This window comes from Schistocerca americana, chromosome 3 (assembly GCF_021461395.2).
Source record: "Schistocerca americana isolate TAMUIC-IGC-003095 chromosome 3, iqSchAmer2.1, whole genome shotgun sequence".
NCBI lineage: Eukaryota > Metazoa > Arthropoda > Insecta > Orthoptera > Acrididae > Schistocerca > Schistocerca americana.
The window spans coordinates 373,961,107-373,981,682 of NC_060121.1; the positions used below are offsets into that span (position 1 = coordinate 373,961,107).

The following is a 20,576-nucleotide window of genomic DNA, read 5'->3' on the forward strand; positions in this document are numbered from 1 at the left end:
CAGTCTTCCTAAAGCCTTTCACACACTTTGCTGTTGGCAGACGCTTGTATGAGCACTGTGTTTTGTTGTTGTATATGGCGCATTTTCTTTGTGACTTAAGTTTTATTTTTGTTTTTTTCTCTCGTTCATGTTTTGCTGCTGCAGTATTATTCTGCAGAAGTGTGATACAGTAAATTTTTTTGTTGGAGTATTGGTTCTCACCAGTCAAAATCACAAAAATTTAACTGAAAACTAGAACAACGAAAAATTCCCGGAACTCAAAAATATTCCCGGGTTTTTCCCAATTTTCTCCCGGATGAAAAAATTCCCGGGTTTTTCCCGGATCTCCCGGTTGTCCCGGGTCGTAGACACCCTGTGACTCACTTCCCTTCCTTGGCAGCAATGATGGACACCTTTCTAGAAGAAATTCTACAGAAGAAACCTTGGCATTCTCGATTTTGGGAACTTCTGCTACCTTTGCATGCTTCAGTACTTCATCACTGAGCGGAAACTTGTTTATCATATAATCACACACAGAGAAGAAATAAGCCCTGACAGACGAAAATAACGTCTATTTGTCTTTATCGTTAAGTTTCTTCACCAAATTCATTGTCTGAACACCAATAACTAGATTATCATTGCCTCTCGGATTCTCAAGGAGATGGCACTGAACTTTCTATAACTTTAGATTTAACAAACCTGGAGAGAAGCAGCTGTAATAGCTTAGTCATTAGTTCTCACAGTTTATGAATTTAAGGGGAAGCACTCTGAAGTGCAGGACTGAGATTCTCAAATATAGGAATGGCAGTATATACAAAAGCACAGTATGCCTTGTTTAAGCCTGAAGAGGCAAATAAACAGTTTTTGCTTCACGGGTTTGAATAATGTTGTTCTTCAGGACAGGAGTGTCAGATTTTGTGGCAGATGCAAATCTCTTTGGGGCAACCAATCCTGATGACTCTATAGCCTTCCTCTTTCCATGGTCTTTAGAACCACGAAGCTCAGGTTTTGGGATTGCAAATCATGTTAAGCTTCTTGATGCACACTGAGCACTAACATGCACCTCATCTTCAAATAACCCAGCTAATGGATCCCTCTGCTCCAACAGTCTCTGCAGACACTTTCCTAAAGATAGCCATCTTGTGCAGACAAGTTTAATATCTTCTAAATAGTTTCCATGCCGGGGAGCTCTTGGAACTTTTTAAGCCTTTCCTTTCTCTTGCAACTCTTTTCTAAACAATAGACAATGTTGATTAAAAGTTCATCAATTTTAACAGGCAAACTGCTTGCACCTTCATCATCAGCAAAGTTAATCAAATGACATAAGCAACCCAGCACAAAGGCATACAGCTGTGCTTCCCTTAAAACATCAGTTATTCAATTTTTCTTTCCAATCATGATTGGAGCATTGTCTGAACAGAACATTACATAATTATCAATTGGTATTTTGTAATACTCCGACTGTTAAATTAAATTCCCAATTTATGTCCCATTGAATCAACCACCAAGTCTGGGACAGACAGCACCTAAGTAATAGTCTTTTGCTGCTTTTCCTCAAAACAGGTGACAGCTAAGGGATAAAGCTTAGCATCACAGTCATTGCTCCCATCTGCAGCCAAAGTAAATGGTTCAGGTTGCATGCAACTAATGAGTTCATTTCTTGAATCTGTAGCCATTTCTTTCAAAATACGTGAAGTCTTTGTATGACCACAACTGTACCTTTTTGCGTTTTCCGAATCAGAGAACATTTTCTTAAAAACAGCACCAGTATGAACAGCAACAGCTAACTGAATATTATGATCAATTAAAAATGAAGAGTACAAACATTATGCTCTTATTACATCAAGGTCAGCTCCAGGAGTGGTAAAAAGTGAATTAATTTTCCCACTACTATCCTTCATTTCCATATTGAAGATATGTTTAATGGATTTAATAAGACTTATTAATTCAGCGATTCCTCCGTAAGCAATGCTTATATCACATTAACACATGGAACAGAATGCGAATGTTTCACCTTTCTGCGATCACATAATACACTGAAATTCAGCAGAATATGCATCCCTGAAAGACTGATGATGTCGTTTCTTAGTTAAACTCATCACGAAAACACTAATTCACACAAAAATTCATCACACAACTGCATAATACTAGATCAAACAGCAAACACCACATAAAAGCAAGCATAAACAAAGCTTTCCTAACCAACATACAATCGAAGCACAAAGAGAATACAGTGATAATCTATGAGATGAGATTATCGATAGAATGTTCAATCAAGTTTCACCAGTGGTGTTTCAGACACACAGAGTTAATGACAAAAGCACAGCAATATTCTGAGAGAGCAGATTATCAATAATATTAGCAGTCGACTGTCAGTCGAATTTCAAACACTTGCTTCTCAGAATAGCAGCTATTATTAACAGTCCAAACTGAAATCAATAAGAATGCAGAGAGCAGGAACATGCCCGGGAGTTGAAAATCTGGGAAGAAAAAAAAAATTCATACATAAAAAAAAATACATACATTAAAAAAAATGTTCACCCGGAAAAGCGTGAGACTACCCCAAAATCCGGAAATCTTCTGGGAAAACTAGGCAGGTATGCAGAAAGCAACAAACATTTCGAATACAAGCTACCATCCATAGCCAGGAGGGAAGGCAAAGGAACAGCAGGATACGAGTGGGGGGAAGAGGAATCAGCAGTGCCTGGTGGAGTATGCAGGGATTAGAAGTGGCAGTACAAGGCTGTGACACACAGCATCTGGAGGCTGTGGGGGAGGGGAGGGGAGGGGAGGGGAGAGGGGAAAGGTGAGGAGCAGAGAAGGGAAGGGATCAGTGAGTGCACTGCCAAAGAGCAGCGTGCAGTGAGGGTGAGAGGACACAAATTAGTTGTTGGTAGAATACAGGTGGTTGAGACAATTGGACGAAGGGTGTGGGGACACTAGATTACCATAGGTTGAGGCTAGGATAATTTCAGGAGCATAGAAACGTGTTGCACAGTTCAGAAAAGCTGGTGATGGAGGGGAGCATCCAGATGGCCCAGGTTGTGAAGCAGCCATTGAAATCCAACAAGTTATGTTCAGCTAAACGTTGTGCTACATGATGGTCCACTTTGCTCTTGGCCCGCAGTTTGGCAGTGGCCATTCATACTGGTGGACAGCAGACTAGTATATGATACAGCTGCTTTCACAGGTGACCTGGTTCTTGATGGTGTAGGATAGGAAGGACTGGAATGGGAAGTGCTGTGCTGGGTGGGTGGATCGGGCAGGTCTTCACCTTTATCTTTCACAGGGATATCATCCTTGTGGTAAGTGGTTGGGGGGGGGGGAGTGACATAGGGTTGGACTAGGATGATGTGGGGATAGGGTGAGCGACTTAATGCCAGTTTAGGAGAAGCGGGAAAGACTTTGGGTAGGATGTACATAATTTCAGGGTATGATGATAGGTTATCAAAGCCCTCACGAAGTACGTGGTTCATTTGTTCCACTCTCACTCTGTGGTGGTATTGGTTTAATGTGGACAGAGGTGTGGATGGAGACATCAGAGAGATGAAGGTCAATAGTGAGGAAGGTGGTACGTTAGGTTGAGGAAGACCCGGTGAAGTGGATGGAAGGCAAAGTGGTAAGGTTGTGAAGGAATGAGGATGCCCTGGCTCTGAGTCCAGATCATGAATATATCAATGAAATTTAACCAGACCAGGGATTGGGGAAGCTATGGTGATTTGCTCTAGGCAGCCCTGAAAACAGTTGACAAAGTGGTATATGAGGAATGAGGTAGTGGGTTTGGAGTGTAGGAAATTGGGAAACTTAATCTAGGAGGTTACGGAGTGGAGACAGTGGAGAATCAGAGAAGCAACTGGTTGGTGCTGATGTGGGAGACTTAAGGTTCAGGTAATAGGTTGGAGGTGTTGGCCAATGAAGGCCGATATTCTTTCAGTAGATGCACAATAAACTGATACAACGGGCATCCAGGATTGTTAAGTTTTTGGATTTTGGGGAGCATGTAGGAGGAGGATATGTGGGGCGTCACAGGGATGAGGAGGGAAATGGATTCAGAGGAGGGGTACTGGGTAGGGCCTAAGTTTTAAGCAGGGATTGGAGGTTATGTTGGACTTCTGAACTGGGATTAATCTGGCATAGCTTATAGGTTGGACCTCCTCTCCTTTCCCAGGCCCTGCAATGGAAACGCTTCTTTGCCACCAATCCCTACAATCAAAGCCAACCTATCCCAATATAGAACTCTTCCTCTCTCAGTTCATACCACCATCCAACCATGATCCACCTCATAGCCTCCCAGGAATTCTTTACCTCCAACTTTGATTCACAATCCTTCCCTTCATAAGAACACCAACCATTCAGCAGAAAGGAGGACAGCCATACACAGTTTCAAAACAAATCCGGACCCAATCATTCCATTTGCATATGAAGGTTCCATCATTATCGTTATAAATCTTTGACTACTTGGCGGAAGGCCTCCGTCAATTGTCCAACTCCTTCACCTACATACTTTTCTAGAAAGAGCCTATTCCAAATCCACCAATCTTTGACACTCCTTTGTAGTTGGCTACCTTTCTTCTGCCGAAAGAATTTCCACCCTTGTTGACCAACATCTCCAACCAACTGCACCACACCAAAGATACTAAGAACTTCCGTCACCAACTCTCCATCATCCCCATCCCCTTTAACTCGATACCTACTGTTGGTGCCACTTCTCTATACCAACATCCCTCACGTCCATGGACTTTCTGCCATTGTACACTACCTCTCCCAACATCTTATAGACCCCAAACCCACTACTTCATTCCTCGTATATCTTACTCACTTTATCCTAACACACAACTTTTTCTCCTACGGAAGGTATGTAAAAAAATATGCAGCACAGCAATGGGCATCTGCATGGCACACTCACATACCAACCTGTACTCAGGGCCGTCTAAAACAAACTCCCTCTAGCTTCTCAAATCCCTGGGTCTGGTTCAAGTTCTTTGCTGATATCTTCGTGATCTGGACCCAGGTCTAATACACCCTATCCTCATTCCTTTCTTCACGACCTCATCTTACCCAGCATGCTGAAGGTCTCACCCCCAAGGCCTTCACAGACAGGGACTATCCCCCAGACCTAGTCTCAAACCAACTTCCCATGCCACATCCCTCACATCACGATATAAAAGAGCACCCCTTCATCATCCCATACAACTTAACAACATCCCTCCTGGGGGCTATGATTACCTATCATCACACTGAATTTAGGGACATTTAGATCATTCCCAACCATCCTAACACAGTGTTCTGCTACTACCTCTACGACATCCTAGTCCATCCCTTTTAAACTCGAAATCCCAACCTTTTGGCACAGAGATCATATCCCTGTGAAAGACCCAGCTGACTGCCCTAACCACCCATACAGCACCTCTAGCTCCGTCACAGGCTTATTCATAGGATGCGCTACCCGTGAAAGCAGCCGTGTAATATACCAGTTCTGCTCCAATCATTGCACAGCTTTATAAATTAATATGACAGTCAACCAACTGTCGACCACGATGAACGGCCACTTTCAAATTGTGAGCAAGAGCAAAGTAGACTACCCTGTGGCACAACATGCAGCTGAACATAGCATTCCCTATTTTAATGGCTGCTTCACAGGCCGGGCCATCTGCATCCTCACTGTATCACCAGCTTTTCTGAACTACACAGAGCTCTGTACAACAGTGTCTCAGCTCCACATATCGTCTCGGGCTCAAACTACTGTAACCTAGTGCCCCACACCCTCCACCCAACTGTTTCCACTGCCTCTGTCCTATTACCTCCTCCCATTCATGTCCCCTCAATCCCACTGTATCTGCTCTCTGCAGTTTCTTCCTCTTCTCCACTCATCTCCTTTCCACTCACCCTTTCTTTTCTTTCTGAAGAAGGCTTTGGCTGAAAGCTCATACACAACAGTATTTTTGTTATGCCTGCCTGAGCATGTATCTAAATACCAGCCTTGAAAAATAAAAATATAAGGAACAAGCTACCTTGTCCTTATCCATATGTAGAAATAATGTCATTTATACAACACATGAAGGTTCCAGGATACCAAGAACACAAAGCAAATGCCTGTAACCAATCACACCACCCTCCTTCATATATCTGTTTTTCCCCTATTCTAATATGATAAGAATCTTATTAAAATTGAGCAGTATTTCAGTATGGAAAGGTTAATTGTTTTGCAAGTGACCTCCCTCTTAGACAAACTGTTAGTTCCTAATATTCTACCAATCCACGAAAGACATTCCGACAATTTAGCCAATATGTCTGTTTTACATCACACTTGTATCCACTGTTACGCCCACATTTTTGCCTGATATCGCAACTCAACCCTTAAGTCAAAAATTATAACACTTATTACTAATGTGGTTCCTGATGTTCAACTGCGTTGTTAATATTTTATGCAGAAAGTGGAAACAACAAATTGGCCCTACAAGAGAGGGGGAAGGGGGGACAGATTTATAGAATAACAACAGCCACATAGATTATCACATTATTTACCAATGGGCTGAATTTACACATAATACTACACATTAAATTATTAATGTGTAATATGTGTAGCGAACAACCTATTACACACCCCCAAGTGCACATCAGATACTTCTCGGTCTGTAGAAACTATTCTTAAGGGACAAGATGTTGGGTTTTGCCTGTGAAGAAATTTTGGATCCAATTGAAAACCTGTCTAGATACCTCATATGCATACATTTTCTTTTACATACTTGTGTGTGGTACTGTACCAGTAACCTTTCAGAGACCTATTGCCTGTATCTATAACACTTAAGAAATTGTGCATGCTCTGTGTCGTCTTCTGCCAATTTTCAGAATCCGCACTTTTGTTTCAGACAAGTTGTTACATTTGAAGTCTGAAAATAATTAGAAGCCTGTCGCAAATACAGATGACTGATTTAGGATGATAGTTCTGTGTGTAAGTTCTGACAGCCATTTTAAGCTCTTTTTCAGACACATGGAACAATTCTCCTGCCGATTCTGGAAAGAATCTTAAACATTTGAGCCCTTTGACCTCCTTGAGCATCAGCAATTTTGGGCATTTGCGAAGTCATAAGTAGCTATAGTATCATCCATTTGCGGTGGTAGAAACTGTCAATGTGCCAAAAATAATACAAATGCCACAACCGTTCTATACTACCTCACGTAGTTAATGCTCACATCTATTTAGAGAGAGAGGTGAAAATGGTGAGTTATCGAATACACAGCCAACTGTCAACTTTTCAATTGTCATGGGCAACAGCAGAAAACTGACAAGCAGTAGCATTCTCAATTATTGTTAACAGCATAACTGACTTGAGGAAATAATAATAATAATAATAATAAACATTAAAACTATAAAAACTGTTTCATACAGTAACAAGAAAGTAGTTAGGCAAGCAAACAAGCACGTGCATGGGTATTTTGGTTACAATGTTGATTTTCTGCTAACTAAAATAATAAGAATACACAAGTGATAAATGTGACGACTAAACACGTAATTAAATCCCAGAAAAAAATATTAGAGATAGGTCACAGCACAGCATTGGCATTAGTAAAACAGGCTCCTACATCTTTAACAAAATATAAAATATTTGTGGCCATATTTTAGCTTATGATTTTTAATTTTAAAACATTACCAAAATGCAAAAATTAAAAATGATGTACTTACCCATCTTCACCCATTGATGCATCCCACACTAGTTTAATGGGATAGGTCTGGATATCAGTAACACTAAATTCTCTCACTCTAATAGCTGGTGAAAGCATAGCACACTGTAGAGCACAGCCTCTTGCTACAGCTTCATCTTGATTAAGAGTTGTACTTGGTAACTTGCCAAAAACAGTCTCTATAAGGTGTTTAATTGCAGGGATGCGGCTAGACCCACCAACAATTTCAACGGAATGTATTTCATCAAGTCGCAGACCTATAGGAAAGAGAGAAATAACGAATATTAAGGTGCGAATAGCATTTTCCAACCCTACTGCAAACAATCCAAATAATAGTATTTTAATTAGCCAAGGTATTTGGCCGTGGTCTCTTCCTTTTACGGAAAAAATGGAAATGAGCATATGGCATCATCGGCCGGGAGGCCCCTAGTTGGAGAAGTTCGGCTGCCAAATTAAAGTCTTATTTCATTTTATGTCACATTGGGCTACTTGCGCGCCGGTGATGAGGATAAAATTATGATGTGGACAACACAACACCCAATCCATAACCAGAGAAAATCTCCAACTTGGCCGGGAATCGAACCAAGGCCCACTTGCATGGGAGGGGAGCATGTTACCACCTAGCTAAGCAGGTGGACACGGAATTTAAATGAGACAGTCAACCCAAGACTATCAGATGAGTAGAGCTATGTAATATCTTGATAACATACTAACACAGAACTGGAATCATGGGTTTACACAATAATTAACACTTTCAAACCAATCCCTGTAAGAACAGTTCTATAGTACGATTCATGAACAATGGCAGTTCGCACAGGGACTGGGATTGCATTGCTGCCAATTCCGAGCGACAATTGCAGTACATGCATACATGTGCTTTACACTTGAGGGAAGTGTGTATCCTGCAAATCACGCATTTCGCCTTCTTATGTAGAATTTGTCACTTACCACCACCATCAGGGATGACAACTCGCAACAAATGGAATAAAAATTCACTAGGTATCTCTCTAATGATCACGTTTAATGCAAGCATTGGCCACGACACTCAGAGCAGAGGATTCAGAACACTACTGAACCCCCTCTGGCGGTTGTCGTAGTCACCTGCTCAACCATCACATTCATGTTAACCGTGTGGGGCAGAGTCAACAGTGACAGCAGAGTGAAAGTTTCCCAGTTTGCTTTGTTTAAAGTCCATCTGGGCAGGTGCCTGACGCCGGGGCAATGACAGGAAAATGGGAAGTGGTCACTAAAACACAGGTCGTCATGTGCTCGCCAGTGGATAAATGGGAGAAGCCCTGGGCTGCAAATTGATAAATCAATGGCCGAATAAGTACCATGAACCACACTGAAATGTGTGGCAGCCCCAGTATTTAAGAGGCAGAGGTGGAACTGAGACAGTAAAGTTTTGACATATCTGCCTTGGCCAGTAAGCATGGTGTCACCCCCTCAAGGGGCTATGGGCGTTAAAATCTCCCAAAAGAAGGAAAGGTTTAGGGAGTTGATCAATCAGTGCAGTTAATACATTTAGGGGTACTGCAGCATCTGGAGGAATATATACACTGCAGACAGTTATTTCCTGCATCGTACGTTTTCTGACAGCCACAGTTTCAAGAGGTTTTGAAGGGGCACAGTTTCACTACAGACCTAGTTTAGGGCATAATGCAAATTCCACCTGACACTCTATTATAGTCACCATGGTTCCTGTAATGTGGCAAGACCAGAGTCGAAACAAGGCCCTCGGAGTAGACAACATTCCATGAGAACTACTGACGGCCTTGGGAGAACCAGTCCTGACAAAACTCCGCCATCTGGTGAGCAAGATGTATGAGACAGGGGAAATACCCTCAGACTTCAAGAAGAATATAATAATTCCAATCCCAAAGAAAGCAGGTGTTGACAGATGTGAAAATTACCGAACTATCAGTTTAATAAGCCACAGCTGCAAAATACTAATGCGAATTCTTTACAGACGAATGGAAAAACTAGTAGAAGCCGACCTCGGGGAAGATCAGTTTGGATTCCGTAGAAATGTTGGAACACGTGAGGCAATACTGACCCTACGACTTATCTTAGAAGAAAGATTAAGGAAAGGCAAACCTACATTTCTAGCATTTGTAGACTTAGAGAAAGCTTTTGACAATGTTGATTGGAATACTCTCTTTCAAATTCTAAAGGTGGCAGGGGTAAAATACAGGGAGCGAAAGGCTATTTACAATTTGTACAGAAACCAGGTGGCAGTTAGAAGAGTCGAGGGACATGAAAGGGAAGCAGTGGTTGGGAAGGGAGTAAGACAGGGTTGTAGCCTCTCCCCGATGTTGTTCAATCTGTATATTGAGCAAGCAGTGAAGGAAACGAAAGAAAAATTCGGAGTAGGAATTAAAATTCATGGAGAAGAAGTAAAAACTTTGAGGTTCACCGATGACATTGTAATTCTGTCAGAGACAGCAAAGGACTTGGAAGAGCAGTTGAACGGAATGGACAGTGTCTTGAAAGGAGGATATGAGATGAAAATCAACAAAAGCAAAACGAGGATACTGGATTGTAATCGAATTAAGTCGGGTGATGCTGAGGGAATTAGATTACGAAACGAGACACTTAAAGTAGTAAAGGAGTTTTGCTATTTGGGGAGCAAAATAACTGATGACGGTCGAAGTAGAGAGGATATAAACTGTAGACTGGCAATGGCAAGGAAAGCGTTTCTGAAGAAGAGAAATTTGTTAACATCAAATATAGATTTAAGTGTCAGGATGTCGTTTCTGAAAGAATTTGTATGGAGTGTAGCCATGTATGGAAGTGAAACATGGACGATAAATAGTTTGGACAAGAAGAGAATAGAAGCTTCGAAATGTGCTACAGAAGAATGCTGAAGATTAGATGGGTAGATCACATAACTAATGAGGAAGTATTAAATAGGATTGGGGAGAAGAGAAGTTTGTGGCACAACTTGACTAGAAGAAGGGATCGGTTGGTAGGACGTGTTCTGAGGCAACAAGGGATCACCAATTTAGTATTGGAGGGCAACGTGGAGGGTAAAAATCGTAGAGGGAGACCAAGAGATGAATACACTAAGCAGATTCAGAAGGATGTAGGTTGCGGTAGGTACTGGGAGATGAAGCTTGCACAGGATAGAGTAGCATGGAGAGCAGCATCAAACCAGTCTCAGGACTGAAGACCACAACAACAAACAACAACAATATCCCTTACAGCTGTGGAGGGCAGGAGTCCGCACTGCCAGAAACCAGGTTTCCCGGAAGGCCGTAGGGAAAAAACCACCGCAATTCCACTGGAGGATGACGATATCATGAGACTGGGATGGCATGGAACATTCAATGAGGTAGTTTACGCCTAAGGGTCACCTGCTGCCGCCGAATTTTTACCTGAGCAGTCTATATCCATTGTGTCTGAAGGTCTGGCAAGATCTAGGTCCTCAGTGGATGCCAGAATCTCCACATGATCTGCAGACGCAGAGATTGTAAGTAGCTGTGATGTGGTGTCACCAAAATTCCCTTGGTCTTGTGGACTTTCTTTTTGGATTTCTTTCGCTGCTCCTCAAGTTTCACGGTCTGGGAGCATTTCAACGATTCAGTCTCTGGGATGACCAGCTGCTTTTGGGCTCTTCAGCCACTGGTGGGTGTCTTCTTTCCCACTAGCAGACGCCTGGGAAGGGAGTGACCCCAGGGACCACCTCCAAACGAGAGGAGCCGAAGAAGACTTACACTTCCCTGGCTCAGAAGTGGGTACTGATGTCCCTGTTGGTTTGGGGGGGGGGGGGCGGTGGGGAGGGGGGGTGTCACTGAAGTAGTTGGTGCGGGAGCAACAGGGAGGGAAGTTCCCCCCACCATCAAGAGGGCAGATGTACTCTTCTGGTTCAGGAATGCGAAGAACTGATGGGGTGACAACTGTTCTTGTAACGGCAGCATAATAAGTGGCCATAGCAACAGGATGTAGGTGCTCAAATCTCCTTTCAGCCTCAGAGTAGGTCAGTCGGTCCAGTGTTTTCTATTTCACGATTTTCCTCTCCCTCTGTAAAATCCTGCAGTCTGGCGAGCAAGGTGAATGATGCTCTCCGCAGTTCACACAGATGGGAGGTAGGGCACATGGAGTATTGGGGAGTGATGGATGTCCACAATCTCGACATGTGATGCTGGAAGTACAGTGGGAAGACATATGGCGAAACTTCCAGCACTTAAAGCACCGCATTGGGGGCTTTCCATCACAGTGATAGAGCAACCATGACTTTCTCAAGTAAGGTGTCACCCTCAAAGGCCAAGATGAAGGCACCGGTGGCAACCTAATTATCCCTCGGACCCTGATGGATGCGCTGGATGAAATGGAAACCACGCCACTCTGAATTGGCGCGCAGCTCCTTGTCTGACTGCAAAAGGTGGTCCCTGTGGAATATAATATTCTGGACCATATTTAAGCTCTTATGGGTCGTGATTGTAACAGAAACATCCCCCAACTTGTCACAAGCGAGTAATTCCGTGACTGGGCAGAGGATGCTGTTTTTATCATGGCTGACCCAGAGCGCATTTTGGACAAGCCCCCCCACCTCTCCAAACTTGTCCTCCAAATGCTCCACAAAAAACTGAGGCCTCACAGCCATGAAAGATTCCCCATCAACTCTTTTACATAGGAGGTACCGGGACAAATAAGCTTCACTGCCATCCTTAGCCTGGCGTTCCTCCCAGGGTGTGGAAAGGGAGGGAAATGATTTGGGGTCATATTTCTTACCACTGAAATTAGGCTTTGCCCACTTAAGAGACTACTGGCGGCGGACCATCAGCAAGAGATGACGTACTACCCTTCATGGAGTGTCATCCGCCCTGATGCCACCCACTCTGACTAGGAGCCCTCCCCACGGGCACCATCCAGCCTCAGCAAGGGCCACCTGGCAGGAACGCCATTGCCGGGAGTCCCGATGACCCAGGGAGATGGGCATCTACTCCATGGCATACGTGAGGAGTTAATGGCGCGGGCATCAGCAGAGCGATCCCTGTGTTGTCAGGGGCTACAACAAACAAGGTACATGCCTGCCCCGCCACAACGGACTGGCTACCATGCTGGATATGAGGTGCATGTTCATCGTCGGCGCAGAAAGTGACACTGCATATTGCATGGTGGAAAAGGTGTCCTCACCAGGAAGATGGAGAATGAGATGACGAGAAAAATGGGCTAAAAATCTCAATGCACGATGGACATGATGCACCACGTAAAGCACCCTTCTCTAATTGGCTCGCTCTTTGGGAAAATTTAGAAAGATGGATGTCAAAACCAACAGGGGACCATCATATAAAGGTCGAAACATGTGAGACTCCTTTTAGTCACTTCTTATGACAGGCAGGAATACCTTGGGCCTCTTCTATCCCTCGGACCCGCAGGGGGCTTATAATTAGTGTGTAATGTCTTATAAGCAAAAAGGAAATAGTGTAATTCATATATTTTATCAATGTAACACTTTTTCCAGATAAGCCTTCACGATTTGCAAATCTGTTGTGTATTACCTCTCTCTCTCTCTCTCTCTTTCATTAAGATAGAACCTCTAAGTGCAATATAAGAGGCAATGTTCCAATGCTGGAAGAATATCAAATCCTCTGCAACGGCTGACTTAGATCTTTATATTTTAACACACCCTGCGAATGACGACATCTTTAAAGTAATACAGCAGACATGAAAATGATCTACCAGGCCTGTCTGCAGTTGCAAGATGTATTTTATATATACTAGCAACAATGCTTTACTGAAGCTGACACATTAACAATTTGTTGCAGCCAATTAAATCCAGATTGTGTCAATGATCTACTGCTGACCAACAGTTGCAATAATTCTCTCTTCTTTTGCAACCAAGGGGAAAATCAGGAAAGTTGCAGATGTTTTGAACTGTCTTCTTTATGAAGGAAGTTTTCATCTATATTAGGATAATATTTATTTAATGTGCGTGTAGTTTCCTATCACTGAGAAGCTAAATAAATCTTTTGGTTGGAAATGAGTCTTTTTCCATGGGTTGTAATGAAAAAACAATTATTTTCCATATGCTGTAAAGAGTTAAATATGTCATGAAAGTATTCCTGCAAAGTTTACACCCGGGTCAACAATGTGGAGAGGGGGAGGGATAAAATTGTACAGTGTGGTGAAGTGAGACGTAAGCGAATATCTGTCATGATTACCGTATTTACCCGAGAATAAGACACCCTGAATAAAAGACAACCCCCCTTTTCTTAAAGATGTTCGTTCTGCTTAAGAATTAACATTATGCCTACTCTAAACTTAGGCCATTTATACATTACCTACATTTTGATAATACAAGAAGTAATAAAACTGATAAAAAGACTGCCTTTTCTTTATTGAGCCTGTTGTCTGTGGTATCACTATTTTTAATAACCACCATCGCCATCATAACAGGACAGCTGTGAAACTTTTACCCTTGTTGTCACAAGTATTTGGCTATTTCTTCCGAATACGTTGATTTCTGGGGTTGTGGTGTGGGACCATGAGAAAACACACAGTGGATTTCATTTCTATTTTGACGTGAGAGTGTTACCGTATCTGTAGCTTCCAAATGTATTATCTGCCTGCAGCTCTATCATTGGCTTCATAGAACCAGCAGCTGACACACCCCCTATCATTCTGTTGTACACCATGGTGAAACATCGACTGCATTAAATACTTAAGTATGCCACTGGCCCCAACCTAGACTTCTACTGGAGAACTGTATGCTTATATTGAGTATTTGTCCAATTTTAAAGTCAATTCAATCCTGAGTACAAAAAGATTCAGGCAAACTGCTGTTTAAACATGATACATGTTCATAAAGAGCCAAAGTATGCAGAATAGATTCCCAGGATTATCAACACAACAAAATTTGCTGCCCACTCACCACGCCCCACTCACCTTATGCCTCAGCTAAACTGCTGTCACTGGTCCCCCCCCCCCCCTCCTCCTCCTCCTCCACAACCCTTCCACAGTGCTGTGCTTTAACAATAGTGAAATACGGACAGGAACATACTCTACGGTGCAGGTCATAACTAACAAAAGCAAGTAATACATAAATAAAATATCACAATTGTGATTAAATGCAACACTAACTTTCGCTTGTCCTGAGATCTACTGCCATCTGTTGTACTATCTCCACAACGGGTCTCTCCACTGTAATTTATTCTTGTGACAACAGCTGCAGTCAGATCAATGTGATTTATTTTGTCTGTTACACATTTAATTCTGGATTAATTTCCTTTCTTGTTTCATCCTAATTTCACTATGTTGCTCTACAGCTCATTAAAAGCTGGTGAAGATTTTCCCCAGTATTCTAATATACGAACAGCGGCCAAATTTCTTATTTTCAACTCAAATGGTAGGTCATTACAGTTTCTCAGAACCAAATAGAATACTGACCTGGGTTCAGAATCAATGATTTTTGAAGGACACTATTTTTATCTTCGAAATGTTACCTATACTAACAAAGCAGTATAAATGTGTGGTATGTACACAGTATCTATACATGTACAAGAACATTTATTGCAAACCTGTCCAAATACAACAAGTGTTTGCAAGTTGATAGAATTTAATGCTATTTCCTCCAGTGTTTCACAGCATCACCAATTTTTAAGCAGAGCTAGTTCATAGTTTCTTGCGTACCCCTTGCACACTGCATTGGTACCAGAAGTGACTGAAGTGAAGTCATGTGACTGTTCAAGCAAGGTCGCTACCATATCGGGCGCTTCAGGGTATCACAAAATCTCTAGCCAATTCAAATGAAAGCATTGCTTGCTAAGCCCTGCTCTTCAGAATTCTCAAAATAAATTTGTACGAAACCTCAATATCTAAATATTCATCTGTAAATGGAAGACACCCCCTATATTAATCTATTAAACTATATAAAAACATCAGTCTGAGCAGCAATAGTTTAATCTGTAAATATAAGATGACGACATATTTTTCAAATGATGAATTTGTGAAATAAATTGTCTTATAATCGGGTACATACAGTAGTTATTTGTATGTCCGGATTCCAGATGACAAGGAGTGAGTAAAAAGTCAATTAGTCATGTAAGGTAATGCTTTAACGGCTTAATATTATGTCAAATATTTAACAAATTAATTGACTTGCAAAGTAACTTGAAGTCCAAAATGGTTTTATACACAGGAATCTGATTCTTTGGATGTGGGGGGTTTGTTGGTCTCCATCAATAGGTGGACAATTACTTCTTATCAGATAGTGCGTAACGCAGTCCACGAGCAAATAAACCTACAATCAAATTCATTTCTTAAGACTGATAATTTTGTGGCTAACCCTTGCTGATTAAGAAGAGGAATAAGTGAAGCAAACTGTACGATGAGCAACATCCTCCTCCTCCTCCTCCTCCTGTCATCGTCGTCGTCATCATCGTCATCGTCATCATGTCATACATAGTAAAGAAAGGCTTATTAAACATACCTGAGTCCTGCAGGCATTTGCGCATGGTGTGTTCCACTCTCTGAATCAAGTGGGCGCAAAGTTTCTCCATTTCTGCCCTGTAAGAGTGGACTTTTTTAGTGTCATTTGATGGATTATTTGTAGCATCTTAAAATACTGCTAACACACATGCTAAATGGAAACATCATAAATTGCCAAGCATTATTAAAATTACAATGTCAGAAATCACAATTTTAAGAGCTGGGTTGTTCTTAGCTTTATATCTGCCGATACATATTTTCTCCCGGGGTTTTGTGTAGCATAATGTAGGCAACAATATTATGAAAAGATAGCATGGTGAGTTGCAGATAGCCACAACAAAGAGATTACCCTGTCAGAGGCCGGGCTATCTGTGAAAGCAGCAGTGCCAATACCAACGCCACTACAATAACTGCACGGATTTTTATATTTGTATGACTACCAACCAACTGTCCACACAGATAAATGATCACTGCCAAACTGCAACCAAGAGCTAAGTGGAAATGGCTCTGAGCACCATGCGACTCAACTTCTGAGGTCATCCGTCGCCTAGAACTTAGAACTAATTAAACCTAACTAACCTAAGGACATCACACACATCCATGCCCGAGGCAGGATTCGAACCTGCGACCGTAGCAGTCGCTCGGCTCCAGACCGTAGCGTGCAGCCAACCATAACATGCTCTATTTCAATACTGCTTCAGAACTCTGGCCATCTGAACCCTGCCCTCCATCGCTGATTTTCTGTACTTACGACACATTGTCCTCACCCGAAATTATCCTGGTGTCAACCTGCGGCAACTTACTGTTCCCACACTCTGCCAAACAGTTTCTACCCATTCTGTTCCACACCACATTCCCTCACCCTCAACGTGTGACATTCTCTGTCAATGCACTCACCGGTCTTTTCTCCCTTCTCTGCCCCTCTCCTTTACTGTCCACATTCCCTTCTTCCCCACCTCACAGCCTCAGAATGGTGCACCTACCATGCTCCATCAGGCAGTGCTGATTCCCCCCCACCTGTATCCTGCTATCCTTACTCTTCCCTGCCCCACTCCGGATTGCTGCTTGCATTTGACAAGACATCACTGCATACAGGCCTGAGTGGTCAAAGATAATGATTTTGTGTGTGTGTGTGTGTGTGTGTGTGTGTGTGTGTGTGTGTGTGTGTGTGTGTGTGTGCGTGCGCGCGCGCGCATGTGTGTGCGTTTTTGTTTTCTGAAGAAGTCGCTCTGGTTTAACAGTCTTTTTGTTGTGCCTGTCTGCAACTCAATGTCTCATCTTTACAGTAAGTAGCAATTTATCCTTTTCACAATATTGTTTATATTCCTACCAGGGCTTCCATTGTTTGGTAGTGTAAGTAACAATTACTACTGACAAAATTTTCACTTGTTAACAACATATTTCTTTAATACAAAGACTTACACACCACAGAATGTTGTATCATTAATCACGAAATAATGTTTGATACTAGATATGCAATTTTATAAAGATGGAAAATGAATGCCACAAAGAAGGCATGCCTGTTTTCCAAGAATGCCCCATACACAACTAATGCAACATAATTTTATCATACACTCCTCTTCTGGGTGCAAGGTAACATAGTAAATTCAAAGACGTGTATTTTCTTATTAACTTTTTGGTAATAAATTATGGAAATGCTTTACTCTCAACAAAACAGTTTTTAACAACCTCTGCTAACCAGGAGATGAAAAAACTTATAAGTGGGACGGCAAAAAAGTTATAACATCTTTGGCACAGGTTGTGAATGAACAGCAAGTCATTTCAAATACAGAATCCTGAGGCAAATACTGTTCACTGATGCACACGAACAATAGTAATTCTAAAAAGCAAGTTTTTCTGTGTCAACTTAAAGCATTTATATATAAAAGATGAGTTAAAAGTGTTTCTAAAATATCAAAATCTTTGATCTCCTAGGAGTAACACTGGTAAACGAAGAAGGGTCACCTGACAATGAAGAACCCTGTGGTTATAAACATTTGAGTATGGTTACTGGCCATAAAGAGTTATTCATCTGTATTCTAATCTCCCTATCAGTTCACTGTCATTTACTTTCATAAAGATACTGTTAAACTAAGTGTGGTACGTGCAAGTCACATGACTCGTCAAATTCATTCAGTTACTAGATTTATTAACACCAGAAGATATAATGTTACTGAAATTTGTAGCCAATTGTGTGAAATATATTTTCTTATCATAATGAATGAATAAATGGTAAGCACCACACTGCTGTTGAGAGCTTATGTAGATAATACATATTACTTTATATGGTGAAAGGACCTTTTTTTTTTAACACTACTACTGATAGTAATGATATGGTGCGCACTAACTACCATCTCTTCGCAAAGCTAAAAAATAGCTTGCCTCCAAACGATTTGAGGGCAGTGAGGAACTTATCTTTGTGCAGAATTGGCCAATATCATGAGTGTGTGAATTTTATGAAGCAGGATAAAAGAAGTTTGTTTCACAATACCAATAATGCAGTGAGTGAAATGGTGATTACACAGGGGAGGAGAACTGCAAATTAATATATTTGTCGTATTTCCCAATATTTGTCAGTTTATTTCAGTTCAAACTTCAACTCTGAACCTTATCTTGTATTAACAGTGAAATATTTATGAAAAACAGAGGAGATACTGGATACAACACAGAGGGATGGCTCAAGAGGGTTACAATAATAGCACCAGTATGAGGCGAGGAAAGGATTATAGTAGTAGTGGTGGTGGGAGTAATAATCATGCCAACATAAGCACAATGAAGTTAGATGTTGGGGGAAGAGAAGCAGTGTGTCAAGATGCTAAAGCTGACAATATGCATACCATCTACAAAGAAGGTTGAATTTCACTGGAAGAAGCATTTGTTGAAGGATAGTAAAGAACCAAAAGCATTCTGCAAATGTTTTAAGTGTATTTTTAGTAGTATGAATAGCATCCATTATAATTATAATTGCTTTGGTCTAAGTTCCACATGACTCTCAATGCTTCTCTGCTACTGAGTAAAGGATTAGAATACTGTCTCCAGAAGTTCTGAAGGCACCGAGATGAGAAGAGGTTGAGAAGCAGACTGTACTGAGTGTAAAAGATCTGTATTAGCGATGTTTTAGGTGTGTGTGGGGTGGGAGGGAGAGGGAGGGGGGGGGGGGGGGGGATGGTTGGCAGGGTAAATGGTCTGAAACAAGGATGTGCACCATATTTGTTACTTTTCATAGTGGTGATGTATGATCTAATGACAAATGGTGAATTAAAGACAGGATGACAATGTTGTTTGCGAAGATTTGATAGAAACAGAACAGGGAGGAAGCATAGAAGAAATTTTAAGCTTGGGAAGATATGAGAAAGTACTGCATAAAATTTAATGTAAAGAAGCATGAGCAGATGGTCACAACAAGAAAAGGTGCTGAGTATAACAAAGAAAAAGAAACAGAAGGAATGACAAATATATAAGTGAATGTGCAAGGGGCGCAGCGTTTTCTATTCTACAATTCGGCTGCCTATGGCTCTTAGAGCAACTGGTGGTGTTAGGCTGTTCATCTACTTTGTTCTTGGAAGGACACTTTGGCAGGTGTTCTCTCAGGTGATACTGGAGGAAAACATGGCCACTATGGCTGTGCCACTGGTGTCCCTCTCCCCTACCCATTCTAAAATGGACAGCCTACTTTGACTTGTGGCTAGGGCCAGATGTTTGTTTCCCAGATCTTGATGTTGCTGTACTAGGTGTAAACTTTGTCATTATGTTGATTATGGTGGAGCTGTTCATACTTTTTTGAAATGGCAAGCAGTCTAGCTTCTTATATCCCTGGTTCTACTTCTTCCTCCTGAACAATGATCTCTTTGGGAATGAGGTGGGAGGTGATCTGGGAAATTTATGTATGAAGGTGTTTGCAACGCCACATCTGATGCAATGCTCTACTGCACACATCACAAATGGATTCATAAGCACAGCTGAAGAACATATATTCAAACCTCAGGCACCTAAATTATTTCATACATGACAAAGTAGGATCTGTAGTCACATGTACAAGCCATGAACTTAATCTTCTTATGAGGAACATTTTCATTGAAGGATCCATACTATAGTCCTTAGATCCTCTCTGAACGCAGCGAAAAAAGTGTAATATGCAACACTCTACGTTAGTGCACAAGTTTAAATTTGCTTGTAACATTGGGTACCAATGGTAGAAGCCCATTACGTTTTTATGAGGAGGATTGTGACTGCTATATCTCCAAGCTTGTCATAGGCCTGAAGTGTCTTTGTTAGCATTTAAAGTTTTGTTCAACAGAGATCTCACTTTTTCTGTTGCAGTGATTTCTTTGACTTATCCCTCAATTTTTTGGCAGACAACAACAGTTCCAATGCTACAAGATATTCTACTTCAGTACCATCGAAAACTGTGAGAATTATTTACCCCAATTTCTTCTTGCCAGGTTCTCATCCACAGTGTGGCCAAAGAGGGGGGATGTATT

General features: G+C 41.6%; 1 protein-coding gene across 1 annotated transcript in view; it reads right to left on the reverse strand.

The window, feature by feature from the left end:
- The window catches only part of LOC124605216 (heat shock 70 kDa protein 4), a 73,083-nt gene that overhangs the window by 38,482 nt on the left and 14,025 nt on the right, over positions 1-20,576 (reverse strand). The window contains exons 6-7 of the mRNA XM_047136762.1: positions 16,097-16,173; positions 7,664-7,919 (exon numbers count right to left, since the gene is read on the reverse strand). Coding sequence (XP_046992718.1) covers positions 7,664-7,919; positions 16,097-16,173 — 333 coding nt within the window. The remainder of the gene's footprint in view (positions 1-7,663; positions 7,920-16,096; positions 16,174-20,576) is intronic.